Here is a 13377-nt window from a genome sequence, read left to right on the forward strand (position 1 = left end):
GGCAGTGGGAGGATGCCCGAAATGAGGTCAGCATGGCTGAGGCCCGAGGCCTGAGGCCCGGATGTAGCTTCCTGCTGGGCTTGTCATCATGCTGGGGTTTTCTCTCTTTCTTGCTGCTCTCCTGTGCCTCCTGTCGTCCCCGGCTTTGGCCCCTTCCGCTGCTGGCCCACACGTCATCATTCACAGGCTGCCCCGTCCCCTCGTCCTGGGCATGGGGCGTCTTCCCCATCAGGTGACATGCTGGAGGCTGGAACGGTGTCCTCCAAATCCTTGTAGGAGAAGATCAGTCGGCGTGTGGAGGGGGAAGAGTGCTAAGCTTGGAGGTCAGGGAGCTGGGGTCTGCTGCCCACTCACCGTGTGCCCCTGGACATGTCCCTCCCCTGGGCTCCAAATGAAAGGGGCTTGCGGCGTCAGGCCTAGGAAGCCCGGTGTAGGAGAGTTGGGGTGGAAGGGAGCGTCTGAGCGGACTGGCAGAGTGCGGGCAGCCTCACGCCCCTGGGAAGCCCCCTCCTACCCCCATATTTCTGTGCTTTTGTATGTCCAGAGCCTTACTTAGTAAATGCTTGTCACTCAGTTATAATATTATTACTTGATACTGCACTATAAAGAGGAACGAAAGGACAGGATCCGAGAGGTCAGTAGTGACTGGGCACATCAGGATGGGCTTCCTGGAGGTGGCAGCCATGAGAGGGAATCCATAGGAAGGGTGGGACGGAGGACATCGGGCGTGGAGGTGTACGTTGGACAGGTCAGCCCTGACTCACAGAGCCTGAGTTTGAAGGGGCCCCGGGGCCCTCGAGTCCAAGGCCAGGAGTGAACAGGAATGAATCCCCTCGATAGCATTCCTGACCAGTGGTCATTGGGATTTTGCTCGGCAACCTCAGGTGAGGCCCCTAGGTCATCCCTTCTCAGCTGGCAAAGCGACTTCTTACGATAATGATAACTTGCGTAATGCTTTCAGGTTGCTTGTGTGTTCTCATTTAGTCTCCGCACCAGCCTTGTGAAGTGGGTGCTTATCCCCATTTTTCAGATGAGGAAACAGAGGCTGAAGCCAAGTCTAGGGTTGCCCAGGGTCACACAGCTAGTGAGAGTCAGAGGCAGGATCTGAACTCGGGTCTCACTGACTCCAAGGTCAGTGCTTTCACCCTCTGTACCACCTGGCTGACTACAGGTAACAAGGTTTTCCTGATATCGAGCCTCCATGGACCTCTTCGCAATTTGCACCCCTTTCTTTTGCCGTCTTCATCCACCTGGGACTGGTCTATGCCCTTGTCCATCCCAGAGTCCTGTGGATATCTGATGGGAGCTCTCATGGTATTCTCCTCTCCAGCTTAAACGTCCTGAACTTCTTCAGTGGGTTCACATTGGGCAGGAACATGAGGCCCGTCACTGTCTTTCCCTGGGCTAGTCCCTGCCTGTGAAGCTTCAGTGATTCTCTGTGGCCCTTAGGTTAAAATATCCCCTCTCTTTGGCATTTAAACCCTCGAAATCTGGCCTCTGCCCATCTTTGTAATCTAGTTATATGTTGCTTCTCCATGCCTGACATTCCACAGAACATCATCCCGCCTCTGCTTCATACCCAGAACTCTCCCCTTCCTAAGCCTTGGCTCAAGGGCTCCCACCTTCACAAGGGCCTCTCCCAATTCCTGCCCTTGTGTTAGGAATTTGTCCGTATTCTGTATATGACTGTTTTCAGTAGAATGTCAGGCCCCTTAAGGGCAGAGGCTGTCAGGCTTGTGTCTTTGCAGCCCCAGAGGATCACTCACAGTAGACACTCAGTAAATGCTTGTTGACAGATTCCCAAACTTGTACCCAGAACTAACCAGGGTACTTCAAATGTGGTGAGACCAGAGGACAGGAGGAGAAGCCTTTCCTCATTCCTAGAGTGATGGAGTCCAGCTCTACAACCCTCTGGTTCTGTTGCCTGGGGCCATGCTTCTTCAGCATTGGAGGCTGGATGCCCAATGGCACATGGCTATTCTCCATCACTGGGGAGGGTGGGGAGCCATCAACTTCACTACCTTCCCAGCACTATATGAGTTCTTATGTTCAGGTGGCCAGGTGGGTCTGGAGGTGGGCCATAGATGGTCCCTGACTTCAAGGATGCCAGTCTAGCTGGGGGGACAAGAATCTCCTGGGCATGTGGTATGTTGTGTGAAGGCTACCACCCCCTCCTCTCAGGACAGGTGTGACGGAAGCCTCCCCGCCATCACTGTCATTAGGGCTTCAGGGATCAGGGGCAGCGGGAAGCTGAAGGACGTCAGGAAATCAACTTCAAATCAACAAATTTAGTAAGCACCTACTATGTGCCGGGTTGGAAGTTTTGATTTAGTTCGTGAGATTTGAATTTGTGACAAAATTCCCTTTGTCCTCGTGGGTGTTCTCTCCCCTCCCCAGGCCTTCCTGAGCACCCCAGCAGGCTGCGTATTGGAGTTCTGAAGGAAGAAGATGTCAGCCTTCCACTATGGATTTAAAGTGGGAAGCAATCAGAGTCCATCTATGGTGGCCTCTGGTTTTACAGATGAAAAAGCTGAGACCCAGAGAGGTTGTCCAGGGTCCTGGCTCTGACTCTACACCCAGCCCTCTTCCCACTTCACAGTCTTCCACGAAGCTTCCTGCATTCTATTCACATTTCCTGAAGATCTAGGACGGTGGAGAAAGCCCTGTGCCAGGCACAAAGTGGGGAGAAGCAAAGACCCGCCAAGCTGGGGGTGACACAGATGATGCATTGTTACAGGTTGGAACGTCCTGGAGGCTGGGAGGTTTGGGCCTCTTTGTAGAGTCCCAGTGCCCAGTACACAGCAGGGGCTTAATCAATGCATGTTGACCGGCTGATGTCCTCAAGCATCTTACAGATGTGGAAACTGAGGCCCCACAGGAGCCGAGGATGAGCAGAGATTTAAGTCCGGGAGAGCACAAGGAGGACAGAGAGCTGGGGGAGAGGGGAGGGGGAGAGAGAGAGAGAAACAGACAGATGGCGGGGGGGGGGGGGCGGGGGCGGAGGAGGAGGAATGGAGGGAGGTGAAAGGAAAGAGAGACGGGAGGAGGTTTGTAGGGGCATTAAATGCTAGTGTTTTGCGTTTTCAACTGGGGGAAACTCCAAGTCCCAGCGTGCACTGCATCCCCTCGGGGAAACTCCAAGTCCCAGAGTGCACTGCGCGGGCAGGCTGGACGGAGGCGGGCCGACTCTCTTTACCTCTCCGTTCCTCGCTCACCTCACTTCTCAGCATGCCAGCTAGTGCGTCGAGTCCCCTCGGGAAAGCTCCAAGTGCTGCGCGCATCGAGCGCCTATGCGAGCAGACAGCGCTCCGACTACCGTCTGTCTCCTGCTTCTCTGCCGGCTGGGGACTCCAAGTCCCGGCGTGCATCGCGCGGCAGCGCAGACTACAGCTCCCGGCATGCCCCGCCCCCGCGACCTTTCCAGTCAGGCGGCGCCGCGGGCAGCCCGGTCCGCGTCGGGGTCCTCGCACGGCCCGGCCTCCTTTGAACGGCTGTGGCGGGCGGGCAGGCAGGCGGCCGGCTTGGGCTGCTGCTGCTGCTGCTGCTGCCTCTGCCTCTGCTCCTGTTCCTGCTCCTGCTCCTGCTCCTGCTCCTGCCGGCTCCATGGCCACGGCCTCGGGCTCGGCGGCCGCCGGCGCCCCGGCACCCCCGCCGCCTCCGCCGCCCCAGCCCCCAGGCCCCGGGAGCGCCCGCTCCGCGGCCAGCGTGGAGCGAGACCTGCTCTGGCGGGTGAGCCGCGGGGGGCACGGGCGCGGGCATGTGGGACGCGGGGTGGGGGTCGGGGTGGGGCATGGGGGCCAGGCCGCGCTCTTCCCCCGGGCCGGGGAGGGGAGGGGGGAGGGGTTCTTTTGCAAACTTTAGGAAAGGCCTTTGTCTGCCCCCTCCCCCACCCCAGCCTCCAGCCCTGACCTCTCTCTGGGGCCGGTTCTAGGGCCTCTGCTCCAGGCTGGGCTTTTGTCTCTTCTGTTCCTCCTGTCCCTCTGGACTATCCTTCTGTCCCTCTGGTCCGTCCTGTTCCTTCTGTCCATCCTGACCCTTGCCCCCGTCCAGTCCTCCGCCTCTTTCCTCCCTTTGGCCCGAGGACCTTGGCTGTCATCCACACCACTCCCCCCTATTTAACAGAGGAAGAAATTGAGGCCCAGGAAGGTTCCCTGGCCCAGTGTGTACAGACAGCCCAGGGAGAGCTGGCCCTCAGACCCCGACCTTCTGCCCCTTGCCTGTTTGCTTCTATCACTTTTGTCCACTCTCTTCCTTAGACCTGGAAGGCACTTTGGAGGCCCCCAGATCCAGCAGAGGTCCTGAGGAAGGGCTGATCAGAACTTGAACCCAGGCCCTTTGGCTCCAGATGCAGGGCTCTCTGTGATCCCTGCCCTGCCTTGTTCCTCCCCCACAGCCTCTGGGTGGTCCTTGTACTCTGGTGACTCCCAGGATACCCCCCCCATATGACCTACTCATTCATTCCATACACATTTATTAAGTGCCTACTGTGTGCCAGGCACTTTGCTAAGCGCTGGGCAGGCCAAAGACACCCTGCCCTCAAGGGGCTTACAGTCTAGGCTTCATTCTGTGGTCACCTCGGACGGAGCTGTCCTTCTGCCTGCAGTCGTCCACCTGGCTCCCTCGCTCTCAGGATCCTCTCTGATCTGCTCTCTCCCTCCCCTTACTTGTCCAGACAGTGACCAGGAAGGGTCAGTGTTACGTGCTGGACATCTGCCTCTGCCCCCGCCCCCTCCCTCCTTGGCCTCCATGCCCATCTCCCTTCCCTGTGCGGCCACATCCCTTTTCAGCTCTGCCTTCAGCAGCTCTCCCCATCCCGCAGCTGGGACTGGGGGAGTCCAGCCACCTCTGCATGTGGCGTTTGGGCCTGATGAGGTCAGCGATGCCCAGGTTCGGGTTGGGAGCCTGAGGCCCTCAGGCCGCTCTTAGAGCAGCCAGGGGCTGCTTTGCTCCCCGCCTCTCACGCGTGTCTCCTGCCCTTACTGGTAGAAACCTCCGGGTGCAAACACATTCACAGCTAGTTTCACACCATCCCACGCGTCCACGTGTGTGCACCCAGGGGCACGTAGACCACCCCGTTGCACCTGCTCTCACACACCCATGCTTGGGTGCTCATGCCCTGTGGCACTGCCCAGCAGTGCTGGTGGGCCCCAGAGGGAGGCTGAGGTGAGGCCCTCTGGAAGCTGAGGCTCCAGGCTGTGCTGGATACCTCCTCTGTGGCCTGAGGCCAATCTCTGTCCCCTCCCATGTGTCCCCCTGCAAGCCTGGAGCCTAGTGCCCAGTCATGTCCAGGGCCCCCAGAACTCTCTGGCTTAAGGCAAGGACAGACCTCAGGCTCTTGACAGTCTTTGGGAAGGCTGAGGGAAGCCCACCTGGGCAGGGGCAAGAGCAGGGGGTGCTGCTCAGAGCTACCCCCACAGAAGGATTCATTGATGTGCCTTCTGTGACAGGGAAGAGCACCCGCCTCTGTTCATGAATTGTGCGTCTGTTCGCCCTTCTCTCAGTTCCAGTCGTTTAGAAGGGGGGGTTTGGGTGCATCCTGTGGTAGGGTTTGGGGAAAAGTCTGGAGTAGCATTGAGAGGAGGGAGGCTGTGGTCCATCAGTGGGTTTGGGTAGTCCCACCATCTGGGGTCACTCAGAACTGGGGGTCCCCTGTATGCCTGGCCCTGGGGACGGCGCAGGCCTGCCCTCACTCTGGGGCACTTGTGTAGACAGCGGGGCTCATCAGGTGGGAGAGTGTCCCTCAGAAAGGACAGCCCTCCTGGCAGCCCCGGGCCTCTGGACCTGCGGCCCCTTGCCTGCCGCACAGCTCTGTCTGGCTCGTGGAAGCCCTGTGGGCTGTCCTTAGGTTGGCTGCATCTGCCCCCTGGCTGCAGGCTTCTCTGGGTTTTCCTGGGAGGTTTCTACGTGAAAGGAAACGGTCCTGATGCTGTGCTCCACGCTTCTGTGTGCCCTTGTAGATGCCATGTGTGCCCAAAGCCGAGCTCGTGGGCACAGGTGGTGTTTGGCCAGTTGGTGAAGGGACAGATGGAGCCATTTAAAAAGGGCATTTTTTTGACCCGGCAGTGAGCTTAGTTCCGAAGGAGAAGGTCAGAGGGCAGGCTCCACGTTCTATTTTTGCCAGGTATTTGTTTACCGATCATGGCCCCTGGGCTTGCTGTGAACCGGCCTGACACGGTCCCGTAGCCATACATCCTATTCTTAGTTGTGGCCTATGGGGAGCTGTCCTCATGGGGGACGTGGTTGTAAACACTGTGAAGCTTGGGCACACAGCATGAAGGCAGAGGGTCCAGCTTCCTCGGACCTCTCATGTTCTTGTCCTGACTCAGATATTGTGGTTTCTGCCCTAGGTTCTTGGCTGGAGAATAGCCACCAGCATGGTCTGGTCTGTCCTGCTGTTGCCCGTCTGTACCACAGCCTTCATTATCTTCAGCAGCCTCAACCTCCTTCATCCCATCCAGTGGGTCTCAGGTGGGTTGGTTTACAGGGGACAGAGCAGCAGCTCGGTGCCCCCCCAGTGGCTGCGGAGAAGCAGGTGGTTTTAGGTGATTCTCCGTTTCCTGTTCTCATCAGGCAGTGAGGAGGATGTGGCCTGGCCTGTAGAAAGCCCTGGGTAGCTTGGAGTTGGGGGTGCAGGGCTTTTGCCTGGTTTTCCAGAGGAGGTCATGTTGTCCCACAGCTGGGGAGCCGCCGTCTGAGGTGGAGGAGAAGCCTGGTCTGGGGGACTCCCGAGTGTGGGCCTCTGGGCCCTGTCTGGTGCTCTTCCAGAAGGTTCTGGCCCCTGGAGCTGTGTTTGGGGGCATGTGGCAGGGGTCTTTGGGCTTGGCTCATGAGGGTGCCCCTGATCCTTCCCCACTCGTTGACTCTGTGATTTTACCACTGGACCAAGGGAAAATCAGTGAAGAGCTGCTTACAAAGGCTTTTCTGTTTTGTTCTTTTAAAGAAGGAGATCTAGAGGCTCAAATACAGAGAATATTAAACTCTTCGAGGGAGTGTGTCCAGTCCAGGTGTGCTTCCTCTAAGCAGAGCTGGGGTGCCTGGCACCGCACCCTCTCTCCTTCCATCCTTCGGTTGTCCTAGAGGTGTCCCCTTGCTGGGGACACTGTAGGAGGCTGACCTTGTGTGGAGGTGGGATGGGTAGCTGAGGGGCTCCCTCCCCACTCTCACATCCTGTGGCAGTCACCCCCCTTCAAGGAAATGGACTCAGAGATGATCTGCTCACGGCCATGCAGCTGACGAGGCTCAGAGGCAGGTTCTCATGCCTCTGGGCAGTCCCTACAGTGCCATGCCTCCTGTCACCATAAACGCCTAAAGAGCAGTGAGGATGACGGGGAACCAAATTGACAAAAGTCACAGCCAGTGAGCAGAGCCCAGCGAGTAAAGGAGAGACAGACGGAGACCAGACTCAGGGCAAAGGTCACATTGTTCATTCAGGCTCAGTTCGGCTCTTGTTGGGAAAAGGAGGCCTTGATGGGGACTCGACCAATTTACTCTTGGTCTGGAGCAGCTGCAGAGTGTAGGAGCCCTAGGAAAGCAGCCGTGTGTGCGGCTTGGGCTGGAGGAGAGGGTCAGGGGGGCTTGGGTTAGCCTGTCTCCCTGAGATCCAGATGAAGAAATGGGGGCAGTCCCTGTAGAGGGTCCAGGGAGGGCAGTTGAGTGCCTGTGACCAGGTTATTTCTTGGGCCATAGAGAAGGGCGAGTGGAGTCGCTTGTGGCCAGAGGCCTCCTTCCTCTTTGTCTGTTTAGTTCAGGCCCCTGTGATGTGCCAGGCCCTGCTAGGCACAGGGAATACCAGGACAGAAACCAGCATTGCCTGTCAGTGGCGATCAGTAGGCCTCCCTGAATGTTGTTTGAGGCCTGTTGGCCTGTGCCTGCAGGGAAGTAAATTGTAACTAATTTACTTGGTTTAGAGAGGTTCTTGTGCGCCAGATATTGGTTCTAGGGATGAAAGCTGTGGTGAGGAGCAGAGGGATGTGAGGCCTTGCCCATCATGGTGACATCCCTCGGTGTGTCTGCTCCGGGATGCTCTCTGCTGCTGCTGGGGCTGCCCCTCGGGGCTCTCTCCGATCAGGCCATCCTCACTCAGCACCATTGACTCCCTCCCTGTTGCCTCCAGGATCAGATAGAAAGTCCTCTGCCCCAATGTACCCTACCATTACACCCCTCCACGTTCTCTGAGATCCTGTGACATTAATAATAACAATGATAGCTGGCACTGGAGAGCCCTCCTTCCGTGTCAGGAACTAGGCTGAGCACTTTGCAACGAGGATCTCATTTGATCCTTACAGCTAGATGGGGAAACTGAGGCAAGCAGGCTAAGTAACTTGCCCAGGGTCACACAGCAAGTAAGTGTTTGAGGCTGAGTTGGAGCTTGGCTCTTTCTGACTCCAGGCCCAGCGCTCTCTCCATTGGGCCACCTGTTAGCCCTTCTGCTGCTGTTTCTCACACATGATGCTCTGTCTCTGCCTCTGGACATTTTCATGGGCTGTCCACCGTGCCTGGAACGTTCTCCTTCCTCATCTCTGCTTTGCCTGGCTTCCTTGCTATCTTGGCTGGGAGGTGGGATGGCGGCTGGCCCTCTGGCCCTTGGCTGGCCATACAAGCCCCTGTCAGGTCTCCTGAGCCCTTGCCCTGCCCATGTGGTGGCTGCTGATGTGCCCTCCTGACCCCCCCCCCCCCCAAACCTACAGCCTTAGCTCTCGGCGCCATGCCCAGGCATCGATCAGGTAGCCCTGGCGTGGCAGGGTGACTGAACTGCAGCGTGAGCTGCCTGGGGTCATCGCAGATGCCGCCGGAGGAGCTTTAGTGCTTTTCAGCTGGGCAGCGCGGCGCCTGAGGTGCCCACCACCGGACCGGCCCACAAGCACGTGGGGCTGGTTGTGTCCGAGGTGTGAAACCGACCTTTTGGCCTTCTGGGCTGGGGCCCAGTGACGCTCAAAGATGAAATGTCACAAATTCTCCTCTCTCCCATTGTAGACGCCTTCCACGATCTGTACGGCCCCTACCTCATCTTCTACCTCCTGTTGCTGTCGGTGGTGGTCGTCATTATCAGTATCTTCAATGTTGAGTTTTACACAGGTGAGTGTGGCTTCAGGCAGGCCGAGTTTCTGTTGATTATACTTGTGGGGTGTGGGTGGGTGTGTGTGTGTGTGGGGTGTGGGGTGTGGGTGGGTGTGTGTGTGTGTGTGTGTATGTGTGTGTGGGTGTGTGTGTGTGTGTGTGTGTGTTTGGTGCACTGTGAGTACGTGCCCACGGATGTCATGTGGTCCAGGGTGCAGTGATTTTGAGTCTCACGATGGAGACTTCCCTTCAGTCAGTAGTGCTCTGGTCAGTCAGGAGGGGGAGAAGTCTGGATGCTGTCCCAAGGCCTCTCCTGAGCCAGGTGCCGGGCTCTTCGTTCGGCCCTCCTTGGGGCCTGGAGTGTTGCCTTGGGAAAGATCCAGGGCCTTTCTTTCCCCCGTTGACTTTGATGCTCTCTCTGCAGTGGCGCCGTCCATCCCCTGCTCCCGCCTGGCACTGATTGGGAAGATCGTCCACCCCCAGCAGGTGATGCACTCCCTGGTGCACTCGGCCATGGGCATGCTGATGGCGTGGTGTGCTGCTGTGATGACCAAGGAGCAGTACCACGTTCTGGCTGTGCCCTGCACCGACTCTGGCAGGTAATGGCGGGGGCCACAGAAAGTGTCTCTGGACTTCCTGGGGAGGACAGACTCTGTAGGCTCTGAATGACCTTGGTAGCTCAGGAGGTGGGGCCGTGGAGCCCGAGGGCTGGGTCAGACCCTGGCTCTGCTGCTGACCTTGGGGTCTCAGGCCCCTTGACCGTAAGATGGGCTCTGGATTCGATGCCTCTGGGTCCCTTTGGCTCTAGGTCGATGGTCCTGTAAAGTACGTAGGAGCATATCGGGTTGTCTCTTACAAGAGGTTAAAGAGAGAGCTTTGATTGGTGATTACAGAAAGGATGAAGAGGGCACCGAGGACTGACTGAAATGTCCTAGAGAGGAACAGCTGTGGGTGAGCTTGGAGCGCTTTCGTCTGCCGCTGTTGTCCTCGCCTTGGTCAGGGGTGAAGGAGCGGCAGGGCTGGCATCTCTCAGGCCTCCCTCTGCAGAGAGGGGTTCACAGATTTCCCCGGCGGGTCAGACCTGGTGGGCTTAGAGAGGGCCCAGAGGCCGGAGGGGAGAGATGAGGCTCTCCAGACATTGCTATACCTGGCCTTTCTCCAGTGGTGCTTCAAAACTCTTTAAAATGTAGGTAGCTTCCAGATGTGTCCTCCCCCCACCCCTGTCTAATCAGCTTTCCCTTGTAACAGCTGCACAAAGATCCATTTACAAAGCCGTTCAGCAGAACCAGTCAGTGACAGTGTATGTAGGGTTCCCTACCCATGGCCTCCACCTCTGCAGGGAAGAAAGAGGTGGGCACATTTTCTCAGCCCTCCTCTGCTACCAGGCTCAGGCACTGTAATGAACAGCTTGGAGAACTTCTTTTATGTAAATATTGATATGGCAAAAACTTGTGCCTCTTCCCAGCATTTCAGACCTCCAGAATATTTTGTTCTGATGCCATGATAGAAGGGCTGGAGGTTGGGGAATACAGAAACCAAAAGGAGGCAGTCTGGCCATAGAGTAAAAGGCCCCTGAGAGTCAGAAATGCCATTGGTTTGGTAAATTTTTAGTTGTGATCGAGGACACTGCCACTGTGGGCCCCTGGGGTCAGGAGCGTCTCTAGATGGTTAGTTATCCTAATTTTCTTGATCCCTTCCAAGAAGCTTCATCTTCTTTTCAGGCTGACGAATACCGGGTGTCAGTGACAGGTAGATGGGGGCTCTGACGTGGCTGGCTTGACTTTGTGCTCCCTAATCTTTGTACTTACGGTGAGGGACCAGGGCCTCCCCTGGGGACACCCTTCCTGGCTCTGGTGGGAAAGGTCTCTTAGCTGATGTGGACACGGCTGCTCGGGCTTTTAGGGCTTCTCACCTGAGTTATCTTATATGATTGTCACACTGGCTAGCCCTGTGAGAGCAGTAGTGGAAACATGTTTAGCCCCATTTTACAGATGAGACCACTGAGGTTGAGAGGAGGTAGAAAGAGCACTCTGGGTATGTGTTCCATCTCTGGGCCTGTTTCCTGTCTCAAACGGTGGGGCAGGGCTGACTGACCTTGGGGGCCTGTGATTCGCCCATCCCCTTCTGCCTCAACTCATTGTGGTGTCCCCTTCTCCCACCCTGGATGTTTCCTCGTGGCATGGAAGGGACTCTGGTTTCTTGGAGGCTTTGCTGTCTCAGGGGGAGTGGCCTGAGTGGGTCCCAGCAAATGTAGAGGCCTGTGAGCAGATCATATGTCTTTGACTGAGGAGAGAGCACATTGCTGGCTGGGACTGGGGAGTGCCTTGGGGGGCCACAGCCCCTCTTAGAGCCCAGCCCCAGGTTAGCGGTGGTTGTGTAGCAGCTGCAGGGGGTGGGCCACTTGTGCTAGGCGCTGCTTCTAGGTTAGACGCTCCCTGAAGATGTGGCTGTCTTTGCTCAGGGTCTCTTAGTTGTTTTAATTGATGTTCAGGGCCCTGAAGTGCTAGCCCAAGGATGAGAGGGAAAGGGAACCCCACATCCATTGCTCCTTGTGCCCTCCCAGAACCATGAGGATGGCTGGGTTCTGAGCCCCCAGAGTATTCAAAGTGACAGAGAAGAGGGGTTCCAGTTTGTCACGTGAGGCAGATGTGGTGCTAGCTCAGTGCTGGTGAGCCTCGGCTAGGGATGGCTGGCTGTTGGCCTGTCTGCTCTCAGGATCAGAGCGTTTCTTCCAAGAGTTTGAAGCCAGGCTGTGCCGGGCATCCCTTGGTTTGGAGGCTTAACTCAAGATACTCCCTTGTGACTGCTCTGGGTGGGTGCTCCCCTTCAGTGCTTCCTGTCCATGCCCCAGGTGGGGGCCGGGTGGGCTGCCCCCTCTGTTCTCCCTCACTCTGCCTGCTTCCTTTCAGCTTGGACAGCAAGGCCGCCCGGGCCTGCTTGAACGAGCATCACCTCTTCCTCTTGTTGGCCGGAGCCTTTATGGGCTACAGCTACAGCTTGCTGTATTTTGTGAACAACATGAACTACCTGCCCTTCCCCATCATACAGGTAAGAAGGGGTTCAGACTCCCCTTGTGGCCCCTGCCTGCTGGCTACCTTCCCAAGGTCAGCACTGTAGCTCCAGTGGCTGGAGCTTGGCCTGCTGCTCCAGCCCAAGCTCCCCTTGGGAAGGAGACTTCCTCTGCCTCCAGGGGCTTTGGTCCAGGTGTGGAGGCTGCTCTAAGTGGGTTGAAGATGAAGGAGGGGAAGGGTGGGGCAGAGGCCCACGGGCCACCAGGATGGCCAGTGCAGTGAGGGGGCCCAGGTGGGCAGAGCTCATCCTGACTTAGGACACCTGGTGGCCACACGGAGTCTTGTGACTCAACCTTGCTTTTTGGAGCCTGTGGCTCTCCGGGAAGAGTTGGGGGCCTCGTTTTGAGAAGTCTGCAATGAAGGTACTGCCCTGGAATGACATGACAGGCAGCCTTGCCCAGGGTCACAAAGTACATTTAATCGGCTTTGAAACAGTGAGCTTGACTCCAGATGTTACTGAAGAGCCATCCTGAGTCAGAGCTGGCTGTCTCCAGATACCACACTCTCTGTCCACAGGGGAACCCCCAGGGTCTAGACCTGCCTCAGAGACCTTGGACAGCTTCCTCCCCTCATCTTTGCAAGAGGGGCCTGCACAAAGTGTCTCTAGGGACCCTTCTTCCTCTAGGGGGTGATTTGTCTGTCTATTCACTGAGCAAAGCATTTATTAAGTGCTTACTGTGTGCAAGGCACCAGGGATAGAAAGGTGCAGGATGGGCCAGGCCTTGCCCTCCAGATGCTTCCATTCTGTGGGCATTCTGATCTCTTTATTGTAAAGTCTGGAGGGCAGAGTCATACACCTGGAGGGCCAGGGCCCCCAGCTATGCATTAGCTCCAATGCTAAACTGAAACTTTCTGGGAAAAAAGTGGGCTCTTGGTGCCCGAGGCGTCTTCCCCTGGGTCATGGGCTGTCTTCTGAGCTGAGCTGGGCCCTCTCTGCTCTGCTTTGCTATCCCCCCCCCCCCTTCTGGCATGTGGTGGTGTGTGACCCCCGGGCGAGTCCCCTCTGTCTTCTCGAGGAGAAGGGGCTGCTGCCTTCAGTGTTTCCTCCCCTGGGTCTTCCACGGACTGTGGAAGGTTAGAGAAGGGAGGAACCAGAGAGACCATTTGATTTTACAGCTGAGGACACAGATTCCAAGGGACTGAGCAGCTCGTTGAAGCTCATTAATGGCTGACTGAAACCCCCTGCCCATCATCTCAGCTGCCTTCCCTTGCTCTCCTCAGAATTTCTCCTCTCAATATGTGTGGCTCC

At 57.1% G+C, this 13377-nt stretch overlaps 1 protein-coding gene across 1 annotated transcript in view; it reads left to right on the top strand.

The window, feature by feature from the left end:
• Positions 1–3290: 3290 nt before the first annotated feature.
• The window catches only part of NDC1 (NDC1 transmembrane nucleoporin), a 34349-nt gene continuing 24262 nt past the window's right edge, over positions 3291–13377 (top strand). The window contains 8 exon segments of the mRNA XM_036757784.1: positions 3291–3315; positions 3318–3399; positions 3401–3491; positions 3493–3729; positions 6348–6468; positions 8974–9075; positions 9482–9656; positions 11967–12105. Of these exon segments, the coding sequence (XP_036613679.1) occupies positions 3291–3315; positions 3318–3399; positions 3401–3491; positions 3493–3729; positions 6348–6468; positions 8974–9075; positions 9482–9656; positions 11967–12105 (972 nt within the window).

This window comes from Trichosurus vulpecula, chromosome 4, assembly GCF_011100635.1.
Source record: "Trichosurus vulpecula isolate mTriVul1 chromosome 4, mTriVul1.pri, whole genome shotgun sequence".
Classification (NCBI taxonomy): domain Eukaryota; kingdom Metazoa; phylum Chordata; class Mammalia; order Diprotodontia; family Phalangeridae; genus Trichosurus; species Trichosurus vulpecula.